Here is a 22850-nt window from a genome sequence, read left to right on the forward strand (position 1 = left end):
ACTCAGCTCTCACCTGTGGCTCCTAGAAGCTGTCAGCATGCAACAGTGGCCACATCCAAGGTATGGCTTTGACTAGCGGGCTAAACCAAGTGAGGGTAGCTGATGGGTCTCAAACCCTCAGCGAGTTAGGGACTTCCCCTGCATGCAAAGACAGGCTCCGGCAGAATTAGCGGACAAGACCAATAGTGGGTCCAGTTTCTGTACATGTTGTATAATGAAGTGAGGGGCAGATGGTGCTTGCCAGCCTGGTAAGGTAGCCCTTCTAGGAGAAGGAAAACTTCTAAACCTCTACAGGTTTGTGGGACATAAGGTTAAGGAGCAAACCCTCCACGAATTTAGTGTGGTCACTAAATGCCTTTTCTGGTAAAGCTGGTGCCAAACATATTGCTCTGCTTTCCTTTGGTCCACATCAGCAGAGGTAAGGTAAAGGACCCCTGGACAGTTAAGTTCAGTCAAAGGTGACTATGGGGGTGCAGACCTCATCTCGCTTTCAAACCAAGGGAGCCGGCGTTTGTCCGCAGACAGCTTTCCAGGTCATGTGGCCAGCATGACTAAACTCCTTCTGGCGCAACAGAAAACCGTGACAAAAACCAGAGCGCACATGCCGCAGTGGTACATATATACTTACTTGCATTGGCATGCTTTCAAACTGCTAGGTTGGCAGCAGCTGGGACAGAGCAACAGGAGCTCAGCCTGTCATGGCGATTTGAACCAGCGACCTTCTGATCAGCAAGCCCGAGGCTAAGTGGTTCAAACCACAGCGCCACCTGCATCCAATCAGCAAATGGGGTCTGTTGTCTGGGCAGCCCAGGACCTCCATTACAGTGCTCCAAGGGCGTACCCACCGCGGGGCAGGGAGGGGCCGCTGCCCTACTCTAGAGGCAGGGCCGGTCGGGCAGCTGCGGGCAAGAGTGGCGCTGCCGGCGGGGCTGGTGGGCAGAGGCGGAGGACAGCCCAGCGGAGCGCGAGTTCGGCGCCCGCAGCAGTCTCTTGCGCCCGAGCCGTGCGGAGTCCACACAGCCGCGCTGTGTGGGAGGGGGCAAGGGCTGACGCTCCCGACGTTCGGGAGACCTTTGCGCATGCGCAAAGCGGGGCGCATGCGCACAGCGCGGCTGTGGACTCCGGCGGCCGCCGTGCAGGGCGCATGCGCACAGCGCGGCTGTGCTCAAAGGTCTCCCGAACGTCGGGAGTCGTTCAGCGCCTGCCAGACCGCTGCAGCAACGGAGCCTCGGAAGGCTTCGCGGAGGCCGGGGCTTTGCTCCAGACCTCCGCGGAGGCCCCGATCCAAGCCTGGTTCCCTTCTCTCCCCCCCCCCCGCCCACCCCCAGACTTCCCTCTTCTCCTCTAGGCGGCCGCTGGTTTTCTCCCCTTCGCCGCCGTCGCTTCAGGTTCACGTCCGCCTCCCCCCCCCACACACACCATCAAAGCATTCTTGACATATGGCTGTCAAGCCTCTGCTTAAAAACATCCAAAGAAGGAGACTCCACCACACTCCTTGGCAGCAAATTCCACTGACGAACAGCTCTTACTGTCAGGAAGTTCTTCCTAATGTTTAGGTGGAATCCTCTTTCTTGTAGTTTTAATCCATTGCTCCGTGTCCGCTTCTCTGGAGCAACAGAAAACAACCTTTCACCCTCCTCTATATGATATCCTTTTATATATTTGAACATGGCTATCATATCACCCCTTAACCTTCTCTTCTCCAGGCTAAACATACCCAGCTCCCTAAGCCGTTCCTCATAAGGCATTGTTTCCAAGCCTTTGACCATTTTGGTTGCCCTCTTCTGGACACGTTCCAGCTTGTCAGTATCCTTCTTGAACTGTGGTGCCCAAAACTGGGCACAGTACTCCAGGTGAGGTCTGACCAGAGCAGAATACAGTGGTACTATTACTTCCCTTGATCTAGACGCTATACTCCTATTGATACAGCCCAGAATTGCATTGGCTTTATTAGCTGCTGCATCACACTGTTGACTCATGTCAAGTTTGTGGTCCACCAGGACTCCTAGATCCTTTTCACATGTACTACTCTCAAGCCAGGTGTCCCCCATCCTGTATTTGCGCCTTTCATTTTTTTTTGCCCAAGTGTAGTACTTTACTTTTCTCCTTTTTAAAATTCATCTTGTTTGCTTTGGCCCAGTTGTCTAATCTGTTAAGGTCATTTTGAAGTGTGATCCTGTCCTCTGGGGTATAATACGCAAGTGTGGTGTCAGTTCCCAAAGGTCAACAACTCTGGGGACCCCTTCCTAAAATATGTGATCAGTTTGCTGTAGTTTTTACTGTTTATTTTGATTTCACCTGGGCTCTGTAGCCCCGCCCACATTCCCACTTTGTGGCCCCTCCCCTCCCGTGCCTTGGCCCCGCCCCTTGCCCCCCCTAGTTTTGATCCTGGGTACGCCCCTGCAGTGCTCCCAGGCTTGCTTCCCAGGAGGTCGCTTTGGTGCTGCTAATGCAGCAGTTTGATTTCACCGCTTGGCTCCATTGTCTCTCGATGGATGCCTTACTGAGTATGTTTAAAGTCTGCAGCACAAAGCCTGTTCGGTTATTCAGAATTCAAAAAGGGAAAGTTTCCCATCTGAATATGATTCCTTCTAGTTCACTGGGATTAGTACTGCTGCCTGCCTCTGCACTGGGGCCACAAGATCTCCGTACCCACCTCATCGCCAACACACGTTACAGTAACTTAAACTGCCACCCTTCTTCGTGTTGCCGACCGCATGCTATTTATTGAGGGCAAGACGCATGCGCTTATTTCTCCGCCGCCGCCTCCCGAGTCGCGCGTGCGCGCTAGCACCAGCCCTCTTTCACATCCGTGTTTTCCTGCCCCTCGCTCGCCTGTATGTGATCGCGCGCGGCCGCTTCACAGGCGCGTTCTGGCTTTTCACCCCCTCCCTCCCTCCCTCCCCTCCCCTCAAGAGTTCGAACCGCCCAACCGCCTCTCCTTCCGCCATCGTTGCGTGAGGGGTGTGCGCGCGCGCGCACGCGCGCGCGACGGACCAAGGCACAGGGGAGGGGGGAGGGAAAGGGGGAGGGGGCAATCATGCCGCGGGGGCGGCCTCCAAAACCCGGCGGTAGAGAAAACACCAAAGCAGCCACCGAGTCAGGTAAAAAATAAAAAAATAAAACAGGAGGAGGCGCGGACGGGCTCAGCAAAAGAAAAAAGCAAGAGCAAAACAAAACGTCTCCGGGCGCCGGGCTGAATCCCTCACATCGCTCGCGCAGGGTGAGAAAGGCACCGCGAAACAATCCGCCGGGCCTCGCATATAGTCCCCGGATATGGAGGAAGGCGAAGGAGGAAGGCCGGGCCTATTGTGCGAGGGACTTAGTGTGCGGCCGGCCCTGTGCGGAATGATACCGAGCTAACTCCGCGCAGCCGGAGGCGGAGGAGCGCATGTTGCTACCGCCGCGCGCGCTTATAAATCTATATATAGAGGGAGGGAAGGCGAGATTCTGTCAGAACGGGCGAGGGAAGGGAAGCGGGAGAAGAGTGGGACGGGGAGCAAGGAGGAGGAGGGCGGCGTCGGCGGTGTTGGGCGTCGGGCGGCGTCGTCTCCTCTTCTCCCCGTTTGAGGCGCCCTTTCGAAGGCTATCGCTGGCGCGGGGGAAATGGGGGGTTCCCATAGCGGAGTGGTTTTTCATCCTGGGGCGAGCGATGCGCTCTCGAGGCGTCCGTGTGAAGGGCCGTGCTTTCCCGCAGCCTCGAGAGGAATGCGGGCGGCGCCACCTTTGCGGGCGCTCTGCTGCAGCAGCGGCGGCGGTTCCTCTCTCTGGAGCCTTGCTAGAGCAACACCCTGCCTTCACCCTCCGGTGCTCGGCGACCATGTCGGAAGGCAGGAAGGCTGTGTGTAGTAGTGGTGCGGGGTCTGCTTTGTGTTCTTCCCAGAGCCCCGAGACCCACCAAGGTGCAAAAAGGACAGGCTCTGAAAATGGGAGAATTCTGAGCCAGGGATTACCAGAACTCGGATGAAGTCTTAACTCTCACACAAACCACTCCCTTCCTGGATTCCCTAAATTGACTTCATTTCAACAGCGTAGGTAGAGAGGGAAATCCATTTCGTCCATGCAGTTCCTAGACAATTGGGGGTCAAATCCTTGCTGACTGCCCACCTCTGCTTTCAAATCCGTGGAACTTTTTGAGGCCCTCTTTGTACTCCAGTCCTGAGCGGCCCTATCCAAAAAAGCAAGATTAGGGCATCATAGGGGACCGTTGCTCTTCTATTCCAGGTGTAGATGGTTTAGGGTTTTTTGTACAGTACTTCCAGAGCAGAGGAGTGGGTACTGTTGATGTTGTGCTTTGGGGCCCAGCCACAGCGATGTCCTGTTTTACTTATCCTATGGAAGTACCAGAGATGATGAACCAGGCTGGTGAACCTGTGGCCCTCCTGATGTTGTTGGACCACAACTCCCATCCATTGTGGCAGCATGGCTAATGGTCAGAGATAATGGGAGTTGTACTGCAGAACATCTGGAGAGCCACAGATTCACCAGCCTTTGCCTATCCATCCTTTGTCCTGAACTTGGTGGAACTTTTTTCTGAGTAGGCATGATTAGGATTACATTGAAGTATTACATTTAGGTAGACTTTGGATATAAAAGACAGGGAAACTAAATAAAATATTTTCTTGCATCTATTTTCCTCCCCACCCCTGCATCTCAAGCATAATTGGCTTTTGTTCTGCCCATCTTGCCCCAGTTCTCAAACCAGTAAAAAAACAACAAACACACTACTTGAAAGGTAAATACCAAAAACCTCACCCATTACATGGCTTGCTGGGCACAATCCCAGCTGGTGAAACAACAGAAAGTGGTGGCAGCAATTTTCTCAGATTTTGTGTTGTTTCCTGCTTCAACCCATTGTTCTAAATCGGGTCTCCAAACTTACCCGGCTTTGGGCCTGCAGCGCCGATTGTGCAGAGAGCGGGGGAGTGCGCACCCATAGGCGTGCACACACACTATTTCCAGCGCACTTCCTGGTCGCAGGATCACCGGAAATAGCTTGTGCACATCTGCAAGGGCCTCCTGCGACCCGGAAGTGTGCCGGAAATGATGCTTGCGCATGTGTGCAAGCTATTTCCGGCGCTCCTGCGACCCAGAAGTGGGCAGCCACACCACGCCACACCGGTAAGAGCAGGCGGCAGCGGGGGGCACTGCGGGGCGGATAAATGAGCCCTTTGTGCCGCATCCAGCCCGCAAGGCGTAGTCTGGGGATTGCTGTTCTAAATGCCTGATGTGAAAGTTGGAGGAGCCCAAATCCAACTGGAGAAATAGCAGTTGGTGATGGTTTAGTTAGTATAGGCATGTCCAACTCCCAAGAGACTGATCTACTCCCAGTATTAAAAAAACTGGCAGTGATCTACCCATTGTCATTGGAGGGAGGAGGAGCGTGGGTGGATTGCCCAGAGTTGTTGCGTTTTTTTGGGGGGGGGGGAGGATTGCACAGAGTTGTTGAGCTTTCCCCCACACAACTTTTTGTACACAATAAGAATCCCGCAATCTACAAGTATCAGCTGTGGATCTACCACTAGATAGCGATTTACTGGTTGGACATCCCTGGTAGTAGTTGTATACCCACATCTGTCTACTGCTGCTCTAAATTGTTCACTTTCTTCCACATTCAGTATTTGACACCTTCCACAGGTGGGTCCCCAAAAGAATCATGTTGTGAAGGGACCAAGAATAAACAAACCAATGGGCTTATGAGATCGGAGATCGGGGTTCAAGTCCCCACTAGCCATGAAGCTCACTGGGTGACCTTGGGCCAGTTACTGTCTCTCAGCTTAACCTTCCTCAGGGTTGTTCTTAGGATAAAATGGGGATGGGGGAACCATGTAGATTGAGCTCCTTTGAGAAAAAAGGTGGGCTAGAGATACAAAGAATGAATTTATATTAGTACCTAGCAGCTCTGCTCTTCTGTACTTCAAGGGAGACTGCAAAGTTGGTTACACTTCCTTTGGCGGGAAGGCTCCAACCACAAAACAAGTCAGTATCTTGTTTCAAAAGCTATGTGAAAGAAGCCTATATTCACATTTTACTTACTGTACTGTCTTGGGAGGCAGTTACAGTTTCCTTTTTGAGTATCTTACCCTATTTTAAGAATTAGTATTGGTTACAAAACACAGGATGGACAAAGTGTAATATGTACAGGTGCTGAAGTAAACAAAGTGAACAATGCATTTTTTAAAAATCAGAACTAAGTTAATATCTGTGGGTACAATCTTGACACCACAACTTAGCCCATTGATTTCACTGGGTTTTTGTATGCCTAATTCCACAAAGGATCACACCGTTAAGAATCCCTCAACACAATAAAACATAATAAACATGCAGATAGTTCTACAAATTTAGCTTATTTTTAATAGTATTGTAGTTAGCATTCTGTTGTGTATTTGGGGTTTTGAGAACGGGATACAAGTGCAGAGTTGAAAGTACACCATTCTATTTAGATTGTTCACTGCGTCTGCAGTCGTTTATTATATTTTATATAACTTCTGAAATCACTGTGATTATACAAGAATAAATAAGAGGATTGCAACCTATGTAACCTGAAAAGTTTGTTACAAGTTAAAGGGGAAAGTGTAAAGGTTAGCTTGCATTTTTAATATATGCTGTTGAGAGCTTTAGGCAATGAAAGAATTTATTTTCAAATTATGCATATTTTTTACAATAACAAAACTAGAAAAAAAACATACAAAACTTTGCAACTGGTAAAGAACATTTTTGAGCAGCTGTAAGATAAGCAATCAGATCAAGTAGCATAGTTTCATTTTAAAAAAGTTTGTTTGTTTTGTAGATGGTGTTCTAACACTGAATACAGAGAACAATAATTATACCCAGCAAGTACCAAACATCCGTAAGTGTGAGATCTGCTTTCTGTCTTTTTCGAAAGACACACAATTCCAGCGCCATATGAGGGATCATGAGCAAAATGACAAGGTGAGTATCTCAATAAATCTGAGTAGCTCTTGTGACAAAATGACTGATGTGGAATAGGTGCACAAATCTCCATTTAATTTCCTCATGAATCAAATTCCAGGGTTCTTTGTAAACCTAATTTTGAGGAAGCTTAATAACATGGAGCTTTCCTACCTCTTGGCATATGCATATCCAGGAAGATATAAGACATATCACATTTTGAAAGACACGAGGGCCTTCTGACGGTTCCCTCGTTGCGAGAAGCCAAATTGCAGGGAACCAGGCAGAGGGCCTTCTCGGTGGTGGCGCCTGCCCTGTGGAACGCCCTCCCATCAGATGTCAAAGAGAAAAACAGCTACCAGATTTTTAGAAGACATCTGAAGGCAGACCTGTTTAGGGAGGCTTTTAATGTTTAATTATTTTATTCCATTTTTCTGTTGTAAGCCGCCCAGAGTGGGTGGGGAAACTCAGCCAGATGGGTGGGGTATAAATAAATTATTATTATTATTATTATTATTATTATTATTACTATTACTATTACTATTACTACTGAATATATAAATCTATTAATAATCTATGAAACAACAATATAAAAATTGAAGCTTTATCAAAATTCCATCCTGTTTTGTAATGCCACTGTTTTAGGCAATGCAAAATATCTTAATATATTTAAAATTCTATTGCACAAATTAAAAATCTAGGATCATAATAAGGGAAGATGTAAAGGAACAGTCATTTTCCAGTGAAATGTTTCAGGTTTGTTTTCCTCTCTTAAAGCTGAAATGTGTAAAGCTCAGTTATCACTCCAAAAGTGCATGATCTGGAGAAGGTTTTAAGGTGTGTTGACATAAAGATGGTTTTATAAAGACAGGAAATAAATGCTTTAATAAGGTGTGGAAAAGGAAAGGAAGGCCATTGCAGAGATTTGAAGTTTTACTGTTTTGGCAATTGGCACAAATTCATTTGGCCTTCGTTACTTACTTAAGGAGTTTATATACTAAACCAGTGGTGTTTTCGTGGTGGTTTACAATCATAATGATGTGACATCTGTCTTTTATATTTTCTCATCTTTGGAATTATGAAGCTTAAATATTGCCTTGATTTTGTTTTCCACAAACAGCCTCATCGATGTGACCAGTGTCCGATGTCGTTTAATGTTGAGTTCAACCTTACACTGCATAAATGTACCCACAATGGAGAAGATCCTACTTGTCCTGTGTGCAACAAAAAATTCTCCAGAGTGGCTAGTCTTAAAGCTCATATTATGCTTCATGAAAAGGAAGAGGTGACTATTATCTTCATTTTGGAAGCACATACAGAATACAAAGATGTAGAGGGGAGTAGGGAACTTTTTTTGGTTGCAAATGGTGTCATGCTTAATAAATTCCACCCAGGATTTTTTGACGTATGTGTGACCCTGATCTCAGATTGTTATAGTCAATTTTTCTACCAGCAGAGGATTGAAAATGCTTTAAGTGCGGAAATGTTATTTTAAATTAACGTATTTTTATGCTGTTTTAGAAAAGAATCAAACCAGTTTACTATCTTTACAGAATCTTATATGTTCAGAGTGTGGAGATGAGTTTACTTTGCAGAGCCAGCTGGCCCTACACATGGAAGAACACCGTCAAGAATTGTCTGGAAGCAAAACCCATATCTGTAAAACCTGTAAGAAAGAGGTTGAAACGTCTTCCCAACTAAAGGAGCACATGAAAACTCATTACAAAATAAGGTGAGAATACCTAAGTATTTAAATGTGTTTGTAAGTAGGTTGAAAGCTCAGTAACTTCTCAGGAAACTCTAGGATGAACACCCATAAGCAAAGTTAGACCAACCAGATTTCACACTGATATCTTAACTCGGGTAGCTATTACCATGAAACATCATCCTTATGCCTAGGTGAAGTCCCATGAGAACCACAACAGTTAGTAAAGCTGACAGGGTTTTGTTATGCATACTTCCTTAGTTAATTCAAGTGACCTTTTGTATTGTTGCTTAAACTCTGCTAAACATGTCAGGAATATTTTATTTCAAGCAGATAATTCAGGCCTTTTGATCAGCAAGAATACTGTGGAGGAAGATAAATGAGCAAAAGTAAAATTTATGTAGGAAAGCAGAAAATCAATTCAGTAACAGGGAGCTGTTTATAACTAATACTCTTGATTTAATTTTAGATGTTAAGCCACTTAGTGCTGCCCACTCAATCCCACTTGTGGAAATTCTGTACATACATTTCTGCTGTGCCTAAGATGTAGGATTATGAAAGAGTGTGTGTGTGTGTACTTTTGAAACAAGAAGTACACATTTGCATTTTTTATACTGTGCACATGACCACACATAATCCATGTGTGAGATGGCAAGCACCCATCTTAAGTTTTTATAAGCACTTGTATTCATGGTATTTGTTTACCATACAGTATTTCATAAAATTTATACACCTCTTGATTGTAAAAAACCTCAAAGCAGTTTATAAAAGATAAAATAGTAAAACCAAAAAAAAATAGCACCAAACTTTTAAAACATAGAAAAGTTAAAATCCTAAAACAGATTAAAATAACCTCAGCTTTCTAAGCATGTGGGTGGACTTGCCTAAACAAGAATGTGTTTAGCTGTCACTGAAAAAAGTACAGTGAAAGGCGCCTGCATGATCTCAATAGGCAAGGAGTTCCAACGTTTAGGCGCTGCCACTCGTAATGATCAATGCGGAACAGGTATTATGTGGCTTCTGTAACAGTGCCAATGCTGCCAGTCAGAGGTGGTTGATGGGCACATGTGGGGTAAGGCAATCTCATAGGTAAATCGTTCCCAAGTTGTTTAATTTAAAAGTTCACGGCTTCATTAATCAGGAGATAGCTGCAGTGTGTTTGACAGTAATCAAGTGCCTACTGGGTTTCTTTTGTTGTCTGTGTTTGAAACGGATTCAGCATGGAAAGTTTGTAATGAAGCCATAATTATGGTTTGCCCTGTATTGTTACCAGTAAAGCATCTACTATACTGTATACCTGACCTTCATTTCTAATTCCAATTCTCTGTAGAACCAGAATTAGTTGGGATAATGATGGTAATCTGTTTACCTTTCAAATGAGGTGATAACATTGCAATTGAATTCACCATAATATTTAACTGCTTAATGTCTACAGGGTATCAAACAGCAGGTCATACAACAGAAATATTGACAGAAGTGGGTTTACATATTCATGTCCACACTGTGGAAAGACTTTCCAGAAACCAAGTCAGTTAACACGGCATGTTCGAATACACACAGGTAAGGTGAATAAATCTACAGAGATATGTATTTGAAAATGTGTATAGACTTCAGATAGCCTAATGAACACACACTGCTTTCTTTTGCTTCCCTATATAAACTTTTTAGTTAAATAGGAGAATTGAATTCCTTACAACTATTGATGCTATTTCACAAAAGATCTCCAGCTGAGTTGGGAGGTTCAGAACACAGCTCAAGCTATGCCAACTTAACTCCCTCATCTTCGGCTCAGCTGGGATCCAGGGGACTGAGCCCTAGCCGGGCAGATCTTAAGCTGGTGTAAGCCCTAAAAAAGGGACCTGAATTATGCTGGATGTTAAGCAGGTTCAGCTCAGTCACAGGACTTGGCAACCTGGTGTAAGTTTAAAAGGGTGGTTTAACTCGAACACTACTTTGAAGGCTTGCTTTCTCGCTACCAGGCGTAAGCTGGCTCAATTGTCCGGTGGATCATTACACTAGTTTAACTTACACTGGCTTGTTTTATGACAGCTTTTGTGTATAGGATGGCTCCCTCAGTGTGAAATGGGATTTAGGAGCATAAATTGCTATACTGTATGGATATACAAATTGTATGAATGGGGTCTGCTTGTAGTAGGTGCCAGTTTTCATTGAAGTTTTCTTTGGAAAGGGAGCAATGCACAAAATATTAGATGTTTAAGGTTCAGTGTTGTCCTGTGCTGTGTGTATCACCTGTACAACCTGAGCCATGTGAACTGACTCAAGTACATCAATTTGCTTGTGTCAAGTTTTACTGAAATTAACCTTGCAGTTTCCCACTCACGTTATTGAATGGAACAATGAACAGCTGTTTCCAGGTGAACAGCTTGCTCCTGCCTCTTCAAGTTTTGTTGACCTTTTAACTTAAATTTTCATCCTCTTTCCCTTGGCGTTTATTCGCTCAAGCTGGCTTCTGATGCACATTGGCAGGCAAGCTAATGCAATCATTTTAGACCGTATGGCATGTATATATTGAAATTCTGTGCAGATAAGCTTTAATTAGTATTCTGATACTTGGTATGGCTCCAACTATCAAACATTTTGCCCATTAATGTGTATTAAATAATTTTAATGAAAGTAAATTTAATTCTCAGACATATGGAATAATAGTTTCACAAGGATCCCCTTGTTATATATGAAATGTAGAAAATGGCCACAAGAGGTCAGCCTTGGCCCTAATTTAAGAATTAACTATTTCAGTCCCTCCACTACCACCCCATGAAATATATTTGATTTTCAGGACTTACGTGTATATTGAGGAGTTAGATGTTTAAATCAATGTAAGAGAGATGCAAGCTCCTACAGCTCACTCTAGATTGGTTTGAAAATGACCCCACATATTTTGTTGGTTATGGCTTTTCAAAGCAGTCCCTATGCAAATAGTTAGCAATAGTCTTCTCTATCAATTAGCAGAGGAGCTAATTGAAAAGGTTCTCCTAGGAAAGTTGCTTCTGGGAGATAAAAATCTACATCCTGCAAGGCACTCTAGGGGTCATTGAGTGCCCTGTGAGGTATAAGGGTTTGTCCCCCAGCCCAACTTTGAAGAAGGGCAGTTCTTTAAGGGTGGAATAGGTTTGGTAGGCTTTAGCTCAGATTTTAATCTTCAAATCTTGTTTCTGGAGCTGAACCTAGAGAACTTTGGTGCTATCTCTAATTCAACACTTGTTATCATTCCATAAACTGAAAGGTTTTCTTGTTAAGTCTCTGTTGTACATTGAATCATTGTGCTTAAATATGGTTTGTTTATAGCTGGGGTTCCCAGTTTTTTTTTGGATACAGGAGCACCTTTGGTAATCTGAGAAACTTTCCTGGGCACCACTATAAAACAAGTTTGTGCCTAGGCACAAAATAGCTGCTGGGGTGTCCTGTCTTGTCACACAGGACAAATAACTTCACAAGTAACAATGCAAAAGAGACGTTTCGTTTGGTTCTCAAATCTCATACTGCATATTTGCCTCCACAAAGCACAAGAAAGTACAGAACCTGAGAGAAACGCATCTGCCCCCAAAAGTCACAAAAAACAGGCAGAACCCTCCCAGCCCCAAAGCATTAAAAAGCCCCAGCGCACCCAAATGACAAATAGGCAAGATCCCCGTTGTCTACCCTAAAAGTCACAAACAGGGAAAACTTGCTGATCCATGCCAAAGTCCACACTAACAGGAAAAAATGCCTCTCAAAAAGCTACAAACTAATATCATCCTTTAAGAAACAAGCAAAACATCTCCTCAAAAGGCAAAAACCACATTCACCTCCCCAAATCATCCCTGTTCACCAAAAAAACAAGCACCAAACAGGCAGAACATTCCTCCCATTCGCCAAACTCATAAAGTAGCAACGAGGTCATTCCAGCTGCCCTGCTCTCTTCCTTTATTTGCTGAGAGGAATGTCTCGGGGACCAAATGGAGCCTTGATATATGCTCAGTTTGTTTATTTGCCTTGGAGAGTTCCATTTTTAGTCATTTAAGTACTTGGTAAAATTATGGAAATGTAATCAAGTATTTCTTAGTTGTGGTTTAATAGAAGCATGAGCCTCTCATTTACTCGGTTCTCCACAGGATTGTGAGTTATGTGATTAACCCTTCCCATCCTCATGATCTTGTTACAGCCCTGCTCCATACAAAGTCCAGCTACAGCCAGTCTGTGTGCATTGAGTAATGGAGCTTCATGCTGTACTGGAGTGTATGGAGGACCTCCCATTGCTACTTCAAGTCCACCTTTACAGTAGTATGGTGTGTGCATATGCAGGTTCTGAAAGCTGATATAAGTGTGTTTTGGAAGTCTCCAGGACTGTTCATGCAGAAAAAGTTGGTGGGACCATACTCTAAATAAGAACTTTTTATTGTTGGGCTAATAAGTATACAAAGCAATATGATACTTATTTATGTATAGTTGAGAAGGATGATCAAACAGAAAATTACAATGTTTAGGGGGATATTTTATCTATGAATGTTTGCTAGAGGGAAAAAAAATACGATTTCCCAGTAGAATATTGTAATCATTGCTCTGTTTTACTATACTGTACTGTTTTACGCCAAATGCATTTAGAAATTGTTACCAATGAAAACTCATATTTCTGTTTTATGTGTGTGTATAAATAAAATTTTATTTTTGATAGGTGAAAGGCCATTTAAATGTAGTGAATGTGGAAAAGCATTTAATCAGAAGGGGGCATTGCAAACCCATATGATTAAACACACCGGTGAAAAACCCCATGCCTGTGCCTTTTGTCCTGCAGCCTTTTCTCAGAAAGGCAATCTTCAATCACATATTCAGAGAGTTCATTCAGAGGTAAATAGCACAGCTCATTTCTGTTATTGGCAACACACTTTAAATGGCAACAGGTCCTGAATTAACATCTTCATCTATATTCAATGCCTGCAATTTCTGAAGCATTCACTATATGGTCTAATACTAGATGGAAGAAAAACATTTGGTTTCTTTTGTTTTTGATGCATCTATAGATTTTCATGGAATTGTAGTAGATAATTTTCAGTCAGGTTTTTGACTTCTTTCATGAGAAGTTTTTGCTTTCTGGGGAAGGGAGGAAATGTTTTCCCCTTTACATTGTTTTTACACCTTCCCCTTCCCCCCTTTTGCTCCTTCAGTGCAGCCACTAACAGCCATCATTACTTGCCCCCTTGTCTGTTAGATTCCATATTGTCTTCACAGTCACCCTATTTTCATCAACCTCTTCCAGTTCTTCCAACTGTAACCAGACAGGAGAGGAGAAGGACTTGCTCTGTCTGATTGCTGAGCAGCCTACTGGGGGTATTGTCATTATAGAAACATTGGTGGATGATAATAGTGAAGTAGCAGTGAAAAAACATCTGTGAAATGTCACTGGTAATAGTGCTTGATATCAGCTGTAGCAGAAAAATTTAAATAGCTCCTTCTGGAGCACATAAAAGCAGTTGTTCACTAAACTAATACTCCCCTGATGAAGAGCTATTTTAGGGCAAAAGTAGAGATGCTAGCAATGTTTTCCATTCTTGGCCTGGATATAAGCTTCTGAAGTTTGTAGTTTTTGTCTCAAAGAAGAGCTGAGCATTGCAAGGTTCCAAAATCATTCTCCTTACACTAATAACCAAGTTAGAAAGAATTCCTAACTTACATAGTCACACCTGAACCCTTCTCCCCTTTGAAATTTAAACAATACTTGACTGTCCGGGGTAGCAGTGTTGGAGCACTCTAGAGCAGGAGTGAGAAAGTGGAAGATCCAACCTGTTCCCTCTCTCCCTCTCCCATGAAGTAGGTTTCCTGTGGTCCTTCAAAATGTGGTTCTGGCTTCAAAGTTGTATTGGCTTTGAAAAGAAGCTGAGCTGTTTCCAGTTGTGGCAATTAAGTAATTCAGCTTACTTTCTGAGCCACTCTGACACAAGCTGGATGGAAGTCTCTCATCACTATTTAAACTTAATAGGTTTTATAGAATGTCGAGTCATCTTTTTTGTCCTATTTTGCTTTGAGCTGCCACCCTCTTTGTGCTACACTTCCCTGCTCCTACCTCCCAGGTGGCTCCATCTCCAATCTGACACTTTTCTGCTTATATTTTATGATCCCCCCCCCCAATTTTAATCACAGCATTTGTATGAGGTACTAATTAATTTACTTAATTTCAGCTATCAGACAAGCAAGCCCATTGACATTGTTATTCATGGTTCAATGAGTTTTCCATTTTGGGGGTGGAAGATTGTGTTCATTTGGTGAGTGGGAATAATTATGACATGCACAGTGCTTAATAATATGTCTGGGCTTTTTCAGATCTTTAATGCCTTGAGTTCATCTGTAATGCAAATTCTACTGCTCTGTTAGCTGGGGAATAAAACAGGTCTAAAGAGATACTGGCTATAGTTTGTTGTAGTTGTAATTGCAAAGTTTTAAGACTGAGCATTCCTCTCTTCTTTTGTTCCTAAAGGTGAAGAATGGCCCTACATATAACTGTACAGAATGTAGTTGTATTTTCAAAAGTTTAGGCAGCTTAAATACTCATATCAGCAAGATGCATATGAGTAGCACACAGAATACAACGAGTTCTACTACAGAAACATCTCACTTGACAACGGTAACCTTTACATTCTCATCTCTTTTGGTAAAGGGAAGCGGGCTCCCAATGTCTTTGCTCTTTGAGATAAATATAATGTTTGTGTATGTGTGAGATATGTCATCACACTTGCTTCTAGTGAGGCAAAATCCAGCAAGAATTCTTTCCTTTAGGTCTTCTGAAATTAATGGTTTCGCAACACCACAGTTCTCTTGGGCAATGTCTATTCATTTCAATGAGGCGTGCCTGCAGAATTGCCTAGTGAACTGTGCCATTGCTTTGATTTTTCTTTTTTTTAAACAGGCAAGTGATAGATTCTTGACAAGTAATTCATTAATTCATTGCCTGGTGTCCATGTATTGGGGATGTGCACTTTCGATCATTTAATATTGCCTTGTAAAGCTTGCTTCCCCTTCCTCTAGATTCATCTGTGTATAGAAGATCCAGTACCTTAAGTGGTCTGCTTTGTGCATCTGATGAAGTAGGCTCTTGACTGTGAAAGCTCACAGTGTTAGCCTTTAGGGAGCTGCAGGAGTCGTTGTCATTTTGATACAACAGATTTAACACAGTTGCTCTTTTAAAACAACTTCAATAATATTTTTTTTTTAAGGACTGGTTTGACTTTCAGGTATTGCTGTTTTTCATTATTGGAGAAATGTTGGTTTTGTTTGGACTTCACCCTCAACCATATTTAAAATTAAACTATGGTTTAAACATGAACAAGTTGCATACTGGAGCATGCTGTTCAGTTGTCACCCCTGTGGTCCTCTACTCCTCCTTTTGTGTGCCAAGGAAAGAACAGACTGGAGGTTGGCTTCATGATGTACAAACATAGCACTTGTGGCTTGTTTCTTGCAAACAAACTAAGTGGTAAGCCCCAAACAAACTGATTTCTGCTTGTGGTTTGGTTTGGTGAGAAGCAAACCATGAGCATTGTTTCTCATATAACACAAAGCCAGACGGTGGTTTGTTTCCCCTACCTTCCGGTGCGCTAAAGGAAGGAACAGTGGAGGAGTGCAGTGGGGACTTTTGAGTACCATACATCATAGCTGCTTGTTCATGTTAAATCATAGCTGTGATTCATTACAGTGCTCAGACTATTGTGTTAAAGTCACACATTGCCTTTCCCTTTAATATTCATGCCAGATGCAGAATATTTCTTCCTTTCTAGCTAAAATGCACTTAGGGAGAAATCCTGTGCACTAAAAGCTGGCCCCCCAAACCAAGCCAGTGCAAAGTTACACCAGATCCAAACCCTATTCAGCAGCGAGGGTACTGCTTTGGCTGTACTGAAGCCTGGCAGTGGGAAATCAATCCTTTAAACTAGTGTTCTATGCTGGTTTGCCAGGTCACGTGGCTGATCTTAATGGGCTTAGGATGCAGCCTAACCCTTCTCTCTGGTCCTGCCCCTGCCACACCCCTTTTAGGGCCTGGTTGAGTCTGAGATCTGCTGCATCTTAAGCTGGTCATTGTGGATATTGCCATAAACTGTCCCCTTAAGGAAACAAATTTAAAGAAAAAAACCATTGTGAATTCAAAAATTTAACAAAACCAATTTAATGCAGTAATGTCCTTGTGGCTAAAATAAAAGGAAACAGCTAAGTGTATACTTTAATTTGATTAGCCATTATCTTCCTTGAGTTTTAATAGATTAGTTACCAGCAGTTGCCCTCCAGTAATCAGGTATACCCTAAAGAGGAAAATCAGGGTTTTGTATCTTAATTGCTAGAAAAATAATACAGTTGAAGTAGCTGTGTAAATTAAAAAATGTGATCTAAGAATATGCTTTTCCGTATAATTGAATACTTTTTTTTAAAAAAAAAAGCATTATGCTGCTTTGCCTGATCTTAATTGGCAGTGGCAGTACAATATTTAAGATTTGCATATTTTATTTTTGTACAGTTAATGCTTCTATTCTTCTTTCATAGGATTCTGTGGCTCAGCCTCTGACTTTAGCAACAGTTAATTTGCTACAGCCTGTTGATAATAAATGGAAGAATGTGAGTATTGTAATTCTTAGCTTAATTGTGTTGCATTGATATGGTAAAATATATCTTGCAAAAATTTTCCACATCTTCGGATTGTGCTACAGTGTTTATTACATCTCCGTAAAACAGTTCAAAGATGTTGCAAGCTACTTCAGAGACTTTAAAGAACTTTATGCTGTGCGCTTCCACCTTAGGACCCTATTTTAATCCTTTGTAAGGGTAATTTTTGTGCAGCTTGCAAGAATGGAGGATGCTCATTCAGTGGGGAAAGAATATCATGATCCTGTTGCCAGGGTTCGCAGAGAGTGCACTTGCATGGTGCATGTAAGTAAGTAAGTAAGAAAGTAAATGGTTGAGCCTCCATAGCGTGATTTTCAGACAACAAGGTTATCTGTACAGTCTTAATTTGACTTCTTTCATTAACACAAGTTCCAGCCAGATCAGTATCATGTAAAGCTTCAGTCCTCTTATGGGCATTCTACCAACTTTTATTTATTCATTTATAACTAAACCTTTTCTGGCTGATAACAGTTTGTTGGAGTATTTTACTTGGTTGTTGTATGATCCACACTGGTTTTTCATTTGTTTCTGAATGCTATTCATGAATGACACTTTTGAAATACTTGCTCTTAATATAGGGATCACTGTACAATACATAAGTAGGCCAGTCCTGTAAAAAACAACAACAAACATTTACATTCCAAATGTTTTGTATTGTTTAATTCCTTTACAAATTACATTTGTATATTTAAGATGACATTTCTTTTGTCAACAGACAGAAAATCCAGCAACTTCAGTGGCAGGACATCAAGGTCAGCAGTCTGTAACTGACGTCATTCAGCAACTGCTTGAGTTGTCAGAGCCAGTGGAAAATAATCAGTCTCAGCAACCTGGTCAGCAACTCAGTATGTCTGTGGGAATAAACAGAGACATTTTGCAGGTAGGGTAAAAAACTATTTTGGAACCTTACCTACCCTTTCCTAAAATTTAGTAAGCTGGGCGGGGTGGAGGAAACAACTGTCTTCCCTATACAGTGTCAGATCACCTCTAACTTCACCCTGCTAGATTGTGCTGGGAGCTGAGAACAGTCACATGTGGAGAAAAGAGTACTAGATACATTAGGCTATGGTGAGTGGTCCATGACTGCTTTCATTCTCACCCTAACACAGAAATAAGGAGTGGATGGTCCTCCAGTTGTTAGATTTCAGCTCCCATCAGTTCCAGCCAGCATGGTCAATGACCTGGTAATGGGAATCGTAGATCTACAACATCTGAAAGGCTTCCTATCTCTGCCCTAGTGTTTGCTGTGTTTGATTCCCAGTAGTTGAGGTAAACATAGAAAATTACTGCTTGCTGCAAGACTCCTCTGTCCCTAGTGTTGCACATTCTTGAGGGAATGGCAATAGCAACTGCTAAGTACTTCTTCCAGTGAGCTTCATTCCTCGGTGTCCAGAGCTGTTTTAATACTGCTTAGTCTCAGCTTTAATTAAAAAAAGAAAAAGATAAATGTAGGAATTTTGTTTTTTTAAAATAGTGGCATTTTTTGACAATTTTTCTTTTTAAAAAGCAGTGCTAAGTAAACCTGGTAAAGCTGTAGCTGTTTGCAAACTGAGAATGTTCCAGTCTAGTTTGACAAAATTCTATTGGGTAATGGATTGAAATTGTTAGGAGTTCTGCTCTGATTTTCTGAAAGAAAAGGTGCTGCATTTGTTAGATTCTAAATATTGCTTCTAATATAACAAGTGACTGTTGACTTCAGATTTTTCCCACAAGTAAAAAAAAAAAGTTATCTGAAGACTTCAAAATAGTCAAAATATAATTCTTTGTATAGTTGATTTATTGCATTCTTTCCAAAACCTTTGGTCAAGTATTTATGAATCATGCGCTCAGTTTAATTCATTATGTTTGTCTTAGCAAGCCTTGGAAAACAGTGGGCTGTCTTCAATCCCAGTCTCAACAAATGCAGACTGCAGTGAAAACAAGACTCCTTCAAGTCAGGATGAAAATGCAGAAGTTCAGAATCAAGTCAACACTAGCAATCCAGAACCAATTAAAGAGCAAGAAAATCCAGATAAAGTAGAGAAAAAGGAAAAAAGAGTTCTGAAGAAAAAATCCCAGTTTTTACCTGGTAATAATGAAATTGTTCACTGTACAATACCATTTTTTATTGTTTATCACATCCATTTTTCCTTCTTGTCGCCATCCAGTAGAACAGATACTGGGTCCTTTCAGTTCACTAGGAGTCAGGTTCTTTGAAGAAGATTTGGCTGGGGATTGGACTAGGATGCAATTTCTGCTTCCTCATTGGAGCCAGTCCCTTGTGCTCTTGGAGAATCGGGTAGAAGATTAGATGGGTGAAAATATGAGGGGTGTAGTTTACCAGTCTTGTAAACCTAGTCCCCTTCTCCTAGAAGTCCTAGAAGTCCAGGAGTTGATCACTTTCTGGGTTCTTGATCTTGCCAGTCTGTACCAGGGACTAACTCCTCATAACCAGACAGGACTAATTCCAGTATTCCCAAGACTTGGGCACCCTAACTTTCTGGCTAAAAAGATTCCAATCTCCTTTCCATGAGAAGGTTAGCTAATTCTTGCACTGTGCAGAGCAAATAACTCTTAATGTGCTCTTCACATTGAAGGGAATGGATGATATGCAGGCAGATAGGTTAAGCAGACAGGATATTTAAGATAACGAGTGCATAATACCCTAGTTTTAGCAACGAGAGAGTCTACAATCACATTTATCACAATCCTTTTCCTTGTGGTGCTGTAACCTCAGTTCCCGTGTTCTAGTTTTTCTTGAAGATGGGCTCAAGCGAGGCCTTAAGCCTGACATTCTCCTTGACAACTGACAGACTATTTTTAGCTGGTGAGGTCCAGTAGGTCTCATGTCCTACTTCTTAGGGCTGCCACACATCTCCCCATTGTAAACCAAACATCTCTTAGAGGTGTTTACTTTTAAACTCTTAGTCAAGACTGTATTCTTTGTAGTTATTAACTCACAGGCTAGACCTCTGGCCAGACCTTTTCTTAGTTCCTAAAACCAATTCCCATTTCCATCTTACGCTCTAAAACTAAGCATATTAATGGACCTGTGCAGGACACATGCCCTTCAGTCGATTCCCCTCCCTGATTGCCACTTTTGAGGAGAGGTATGACGTCTTAAACTATCTTACCCCTGAAAAAACAGTGCTACCCGAATATTTTACTCTTTCCAAGTATCAATTAATACATTTTTCCAATAGAATTTATTTAGGGCAGTTTATCAGTTTAAATAAAACCTCACTGTATAATCTAATTCCATTTATTTCCCCTTGCTTGTTTTATTGTAATCTAATATGATTAAAACTAGTTTATTGTACTTACAATTTTGTTTAAATCTGAGAAGAGCCATGACTAAAGGGAAATGGAAGATGCCTTCACTTTGTTTACCATAATTTAATATTGAGTCTCCTTTTCAAATTCTGACTTCTCTTTCTGAGATTGTTGTATTAATAGTATTTTAAGTAGTAAAAAAGGTACTTCTCTGATCTCTAAAATTATATTTCAGGTACCATACGTGAGGAAAACGGAATTCGATGGCATATTTGTCCGTATTGTTCTAAAGAATTTAAGAAGCCCAGTGATCTAGTGAGACACATCCGCATTCACACGCATGAAAAGCCATTCAAATGTCCGCAATGTTTCCGGGCCTTTGCTGTGAAGAGCACCCTCACAGCACACATTAAAACACATACCGGCATTAAGGCTTTTAAGTGCCAGTACTGTATGAAGAGCTTTTCTACCTCAGGAAGTTTAAAAGTGCATATTCGCTTACATACAGGTAGGCAGTCACATTTATCTTTTCCTAATATTGATAGAACTTCATTAGGAATAGGAAAGTCTTACTGAAAGTTGCTTATGTGCCTTTTACATGCAGGGCATTTTATCTGATTCATTTGCAATAATCTGAAAAGATTTCCTCCCCAGTATTTTTCTTACAGTTTTAATCAGTAATATGAAAAACTTCAAATGTTTTTGACTTCCAAGTTTGAAATCTTGCCAAGTTCTCACTTTAGCAAAGAATGTAAAAAAATTTTTTTAAAAAATGTCATAAGCTTCAACTGCATGTCTATTTTAACCAAAGCAGGGTGAGGCAGTGAAATTGTATTGACTCAACCCACATTGCCTTCATGCACTGTTCATAATATTTTACAGAAGAGTTGCCATGTTAATCTTTTGCAGAAAGCACAACAGAACAACAGAACTTTGTTTTTGCTTATCCTCTAATTCACTAGTCCTTAAGAAGCCATAAAACTCTTCACTGATTTTGGCTGTATTATGTAACAGATGCTCAAGTGATTTCCACCTTAAGTTTCACATGTATTAGCCCAATAATGCATGGTCCTTAAATGACAAAATTGGGACTATAGATGGACTTTATATTGCATGTTATATATGGATAACATGTGGTGGAAAGACAGATGGATGGATGAAATTTTGGTGTTCCACCACAGATTGGTTATACTTACTTTTGTCAGTGTTTGACTGGGGCAGTAGTTGACTTTAAGATATGATTTGAGGAAGCATTCTATAGCATGTGCAAATATTATTTATTAATGTAAAAGTTTGATTATATTCTAGAGAATGAGATTCACACAGGGAATATGCTACATGTACGTAACCTCTGGATTTGGAACTGTAGGTTTTAATTGGATGCATATCTAAATGTGGATATTGCCAGTGCTGTACTATGTTGGTTTTGGATGTGTACAGTATTGCCATCCACGGTCAGATGTAACTCGTCACATCTAGCTATGTTTAGGTAGAGCTGGATTGGGTAGTAAATGTTTTGGATCATGGAAGAGGAGCAGGAAGAAGTGTGCAAGTCCAAATCTTGCATATGAACTCGGTGTCCTACACTGGTAGGACATCTATATCGCACAGACTTTAGCCATTTCATATTTCACATGCTGAATTATGTATAGAGGCTGTAAAGGGGAAAGTTTCTAGATGAGGTCAAGAAATACATTTACCTGTATTACCATTTAGCTGTAGAATATTAAACACATAATATGCTATTCTTCTTTTAGGTATTAGACCTTTTGCTTGCCCACACTGTGATAAAAAGTTCCGAACTTCTGGTCACAGAAAGACACACATTGCCTCTCATTTTAAACACACGGAACTAAGGAAGATGCGGCATCAGCGTAAACCTGCAAAGTTTCGTACAGGAAAAACGAGTGTTCCAGTGCCTGATATCCCTTTGCAAGAACCTATACTCATCACAGATTTAGGTAAAGTGTGCACAGTATGATTTGCTTGTATAAAGTCTTAATATTTTGTTTTAGAATAAAACTAAAAACCAGGATTCCCAATTGACCAAAGAGATGCCTGAGGAAAAGGCTTGTTAATTGCGTTTTGATGGTCATTACTGTGAAAGCTGTTATGTAATTAGGCATGTAGCTTACTTTGTAGTCCTCTGAGCCATTGATTCAGTTAAAAAGACATTTTGGATAGAGTACAGTGTCTGCTGCAGTAATGCAGTTATCATGACTTGCAGCATTACACTGATAACACAAGCTCAGTATGTGGTGCACAAGTTAAATTCATGGAACAAATCAGATTTGTATGCCTGCAATTGTGTGAAAAGCTGAAAGATGATAAGTAGTGG

The 22850-nt window shown here is 41.9% G+C and overlaps 1 protein-coding gene across 3 annotated transcripts in view; it reads left to right on the forward strand.

Annotated features, from left to right (window-relative positions):
• The first annotated feature begins 3026 nt into the window (after positions 1-3026).
• ZNF236 (zinc finger protein 236) overlaps positions 3027-22850 on the forward strand; it is a 46291-nt gene continuing 26467 nt past the window's right edge. Inside the window, exons 1-12 of one of the 3 annotated variants that reach the window (XM_035125256.2) lie at positions 3027-3104; positions 6791-6933; positions 8033-8197; positions 8466-8644; positions 10053-10177; positions 13290-13462; positions 15087-15233; positions 17141-17212; positions 17976-18140; positions 19115-19328; positions 20748-21020; positions 22270-22473. In XM_035125256.2, coding sequence (XP_034981147.1) covers positions 3041-3104; positions 6791-6933; positions 8033-8197; positions 8466-8644; positions 10053-10177; positions 13290-13462; positions 15087-15233; positions 17141-17212; positions 17976-18140; positions 19115-19328; positions 20748-21020; positions 22270-22473 — 1924 coding nt within the window. In that variant the 5' untranslated portion in view covers positions 3027-3040. Of the gene's footprint in view, positions 4736-6790; positions 6934-8032; positions 8198-8465; positions 8645-10052; positions 10178-13289; positions 13463-15086; positions 15234-17140; positions 17213-17975; positions 18141-19114; positions 19329-20747; positions 21021-22269; positions 22474-22850 lie in introns of all 3 variants that reach the window. The other 2 variants (XM_035125258.2, XM_035125257.2) reach the window with 2 other exon arrangements.

The sequence above is a fragment of the Zootoca vivipara genome, chromosome 8, assembly GCF_963506605.1.
Source record: "Zootoca vivipara chromosome 8, rZooViv1.1, whole genome shotgun sequence".
In the NCBI taxonomy this organism is placed as follows: domain Eukaryota; kingdom Metazoa; phylum Chordata; class Lepidosauria; order Squamata; family Lacertidae; genus Zootoca; species Zootoca vivipara.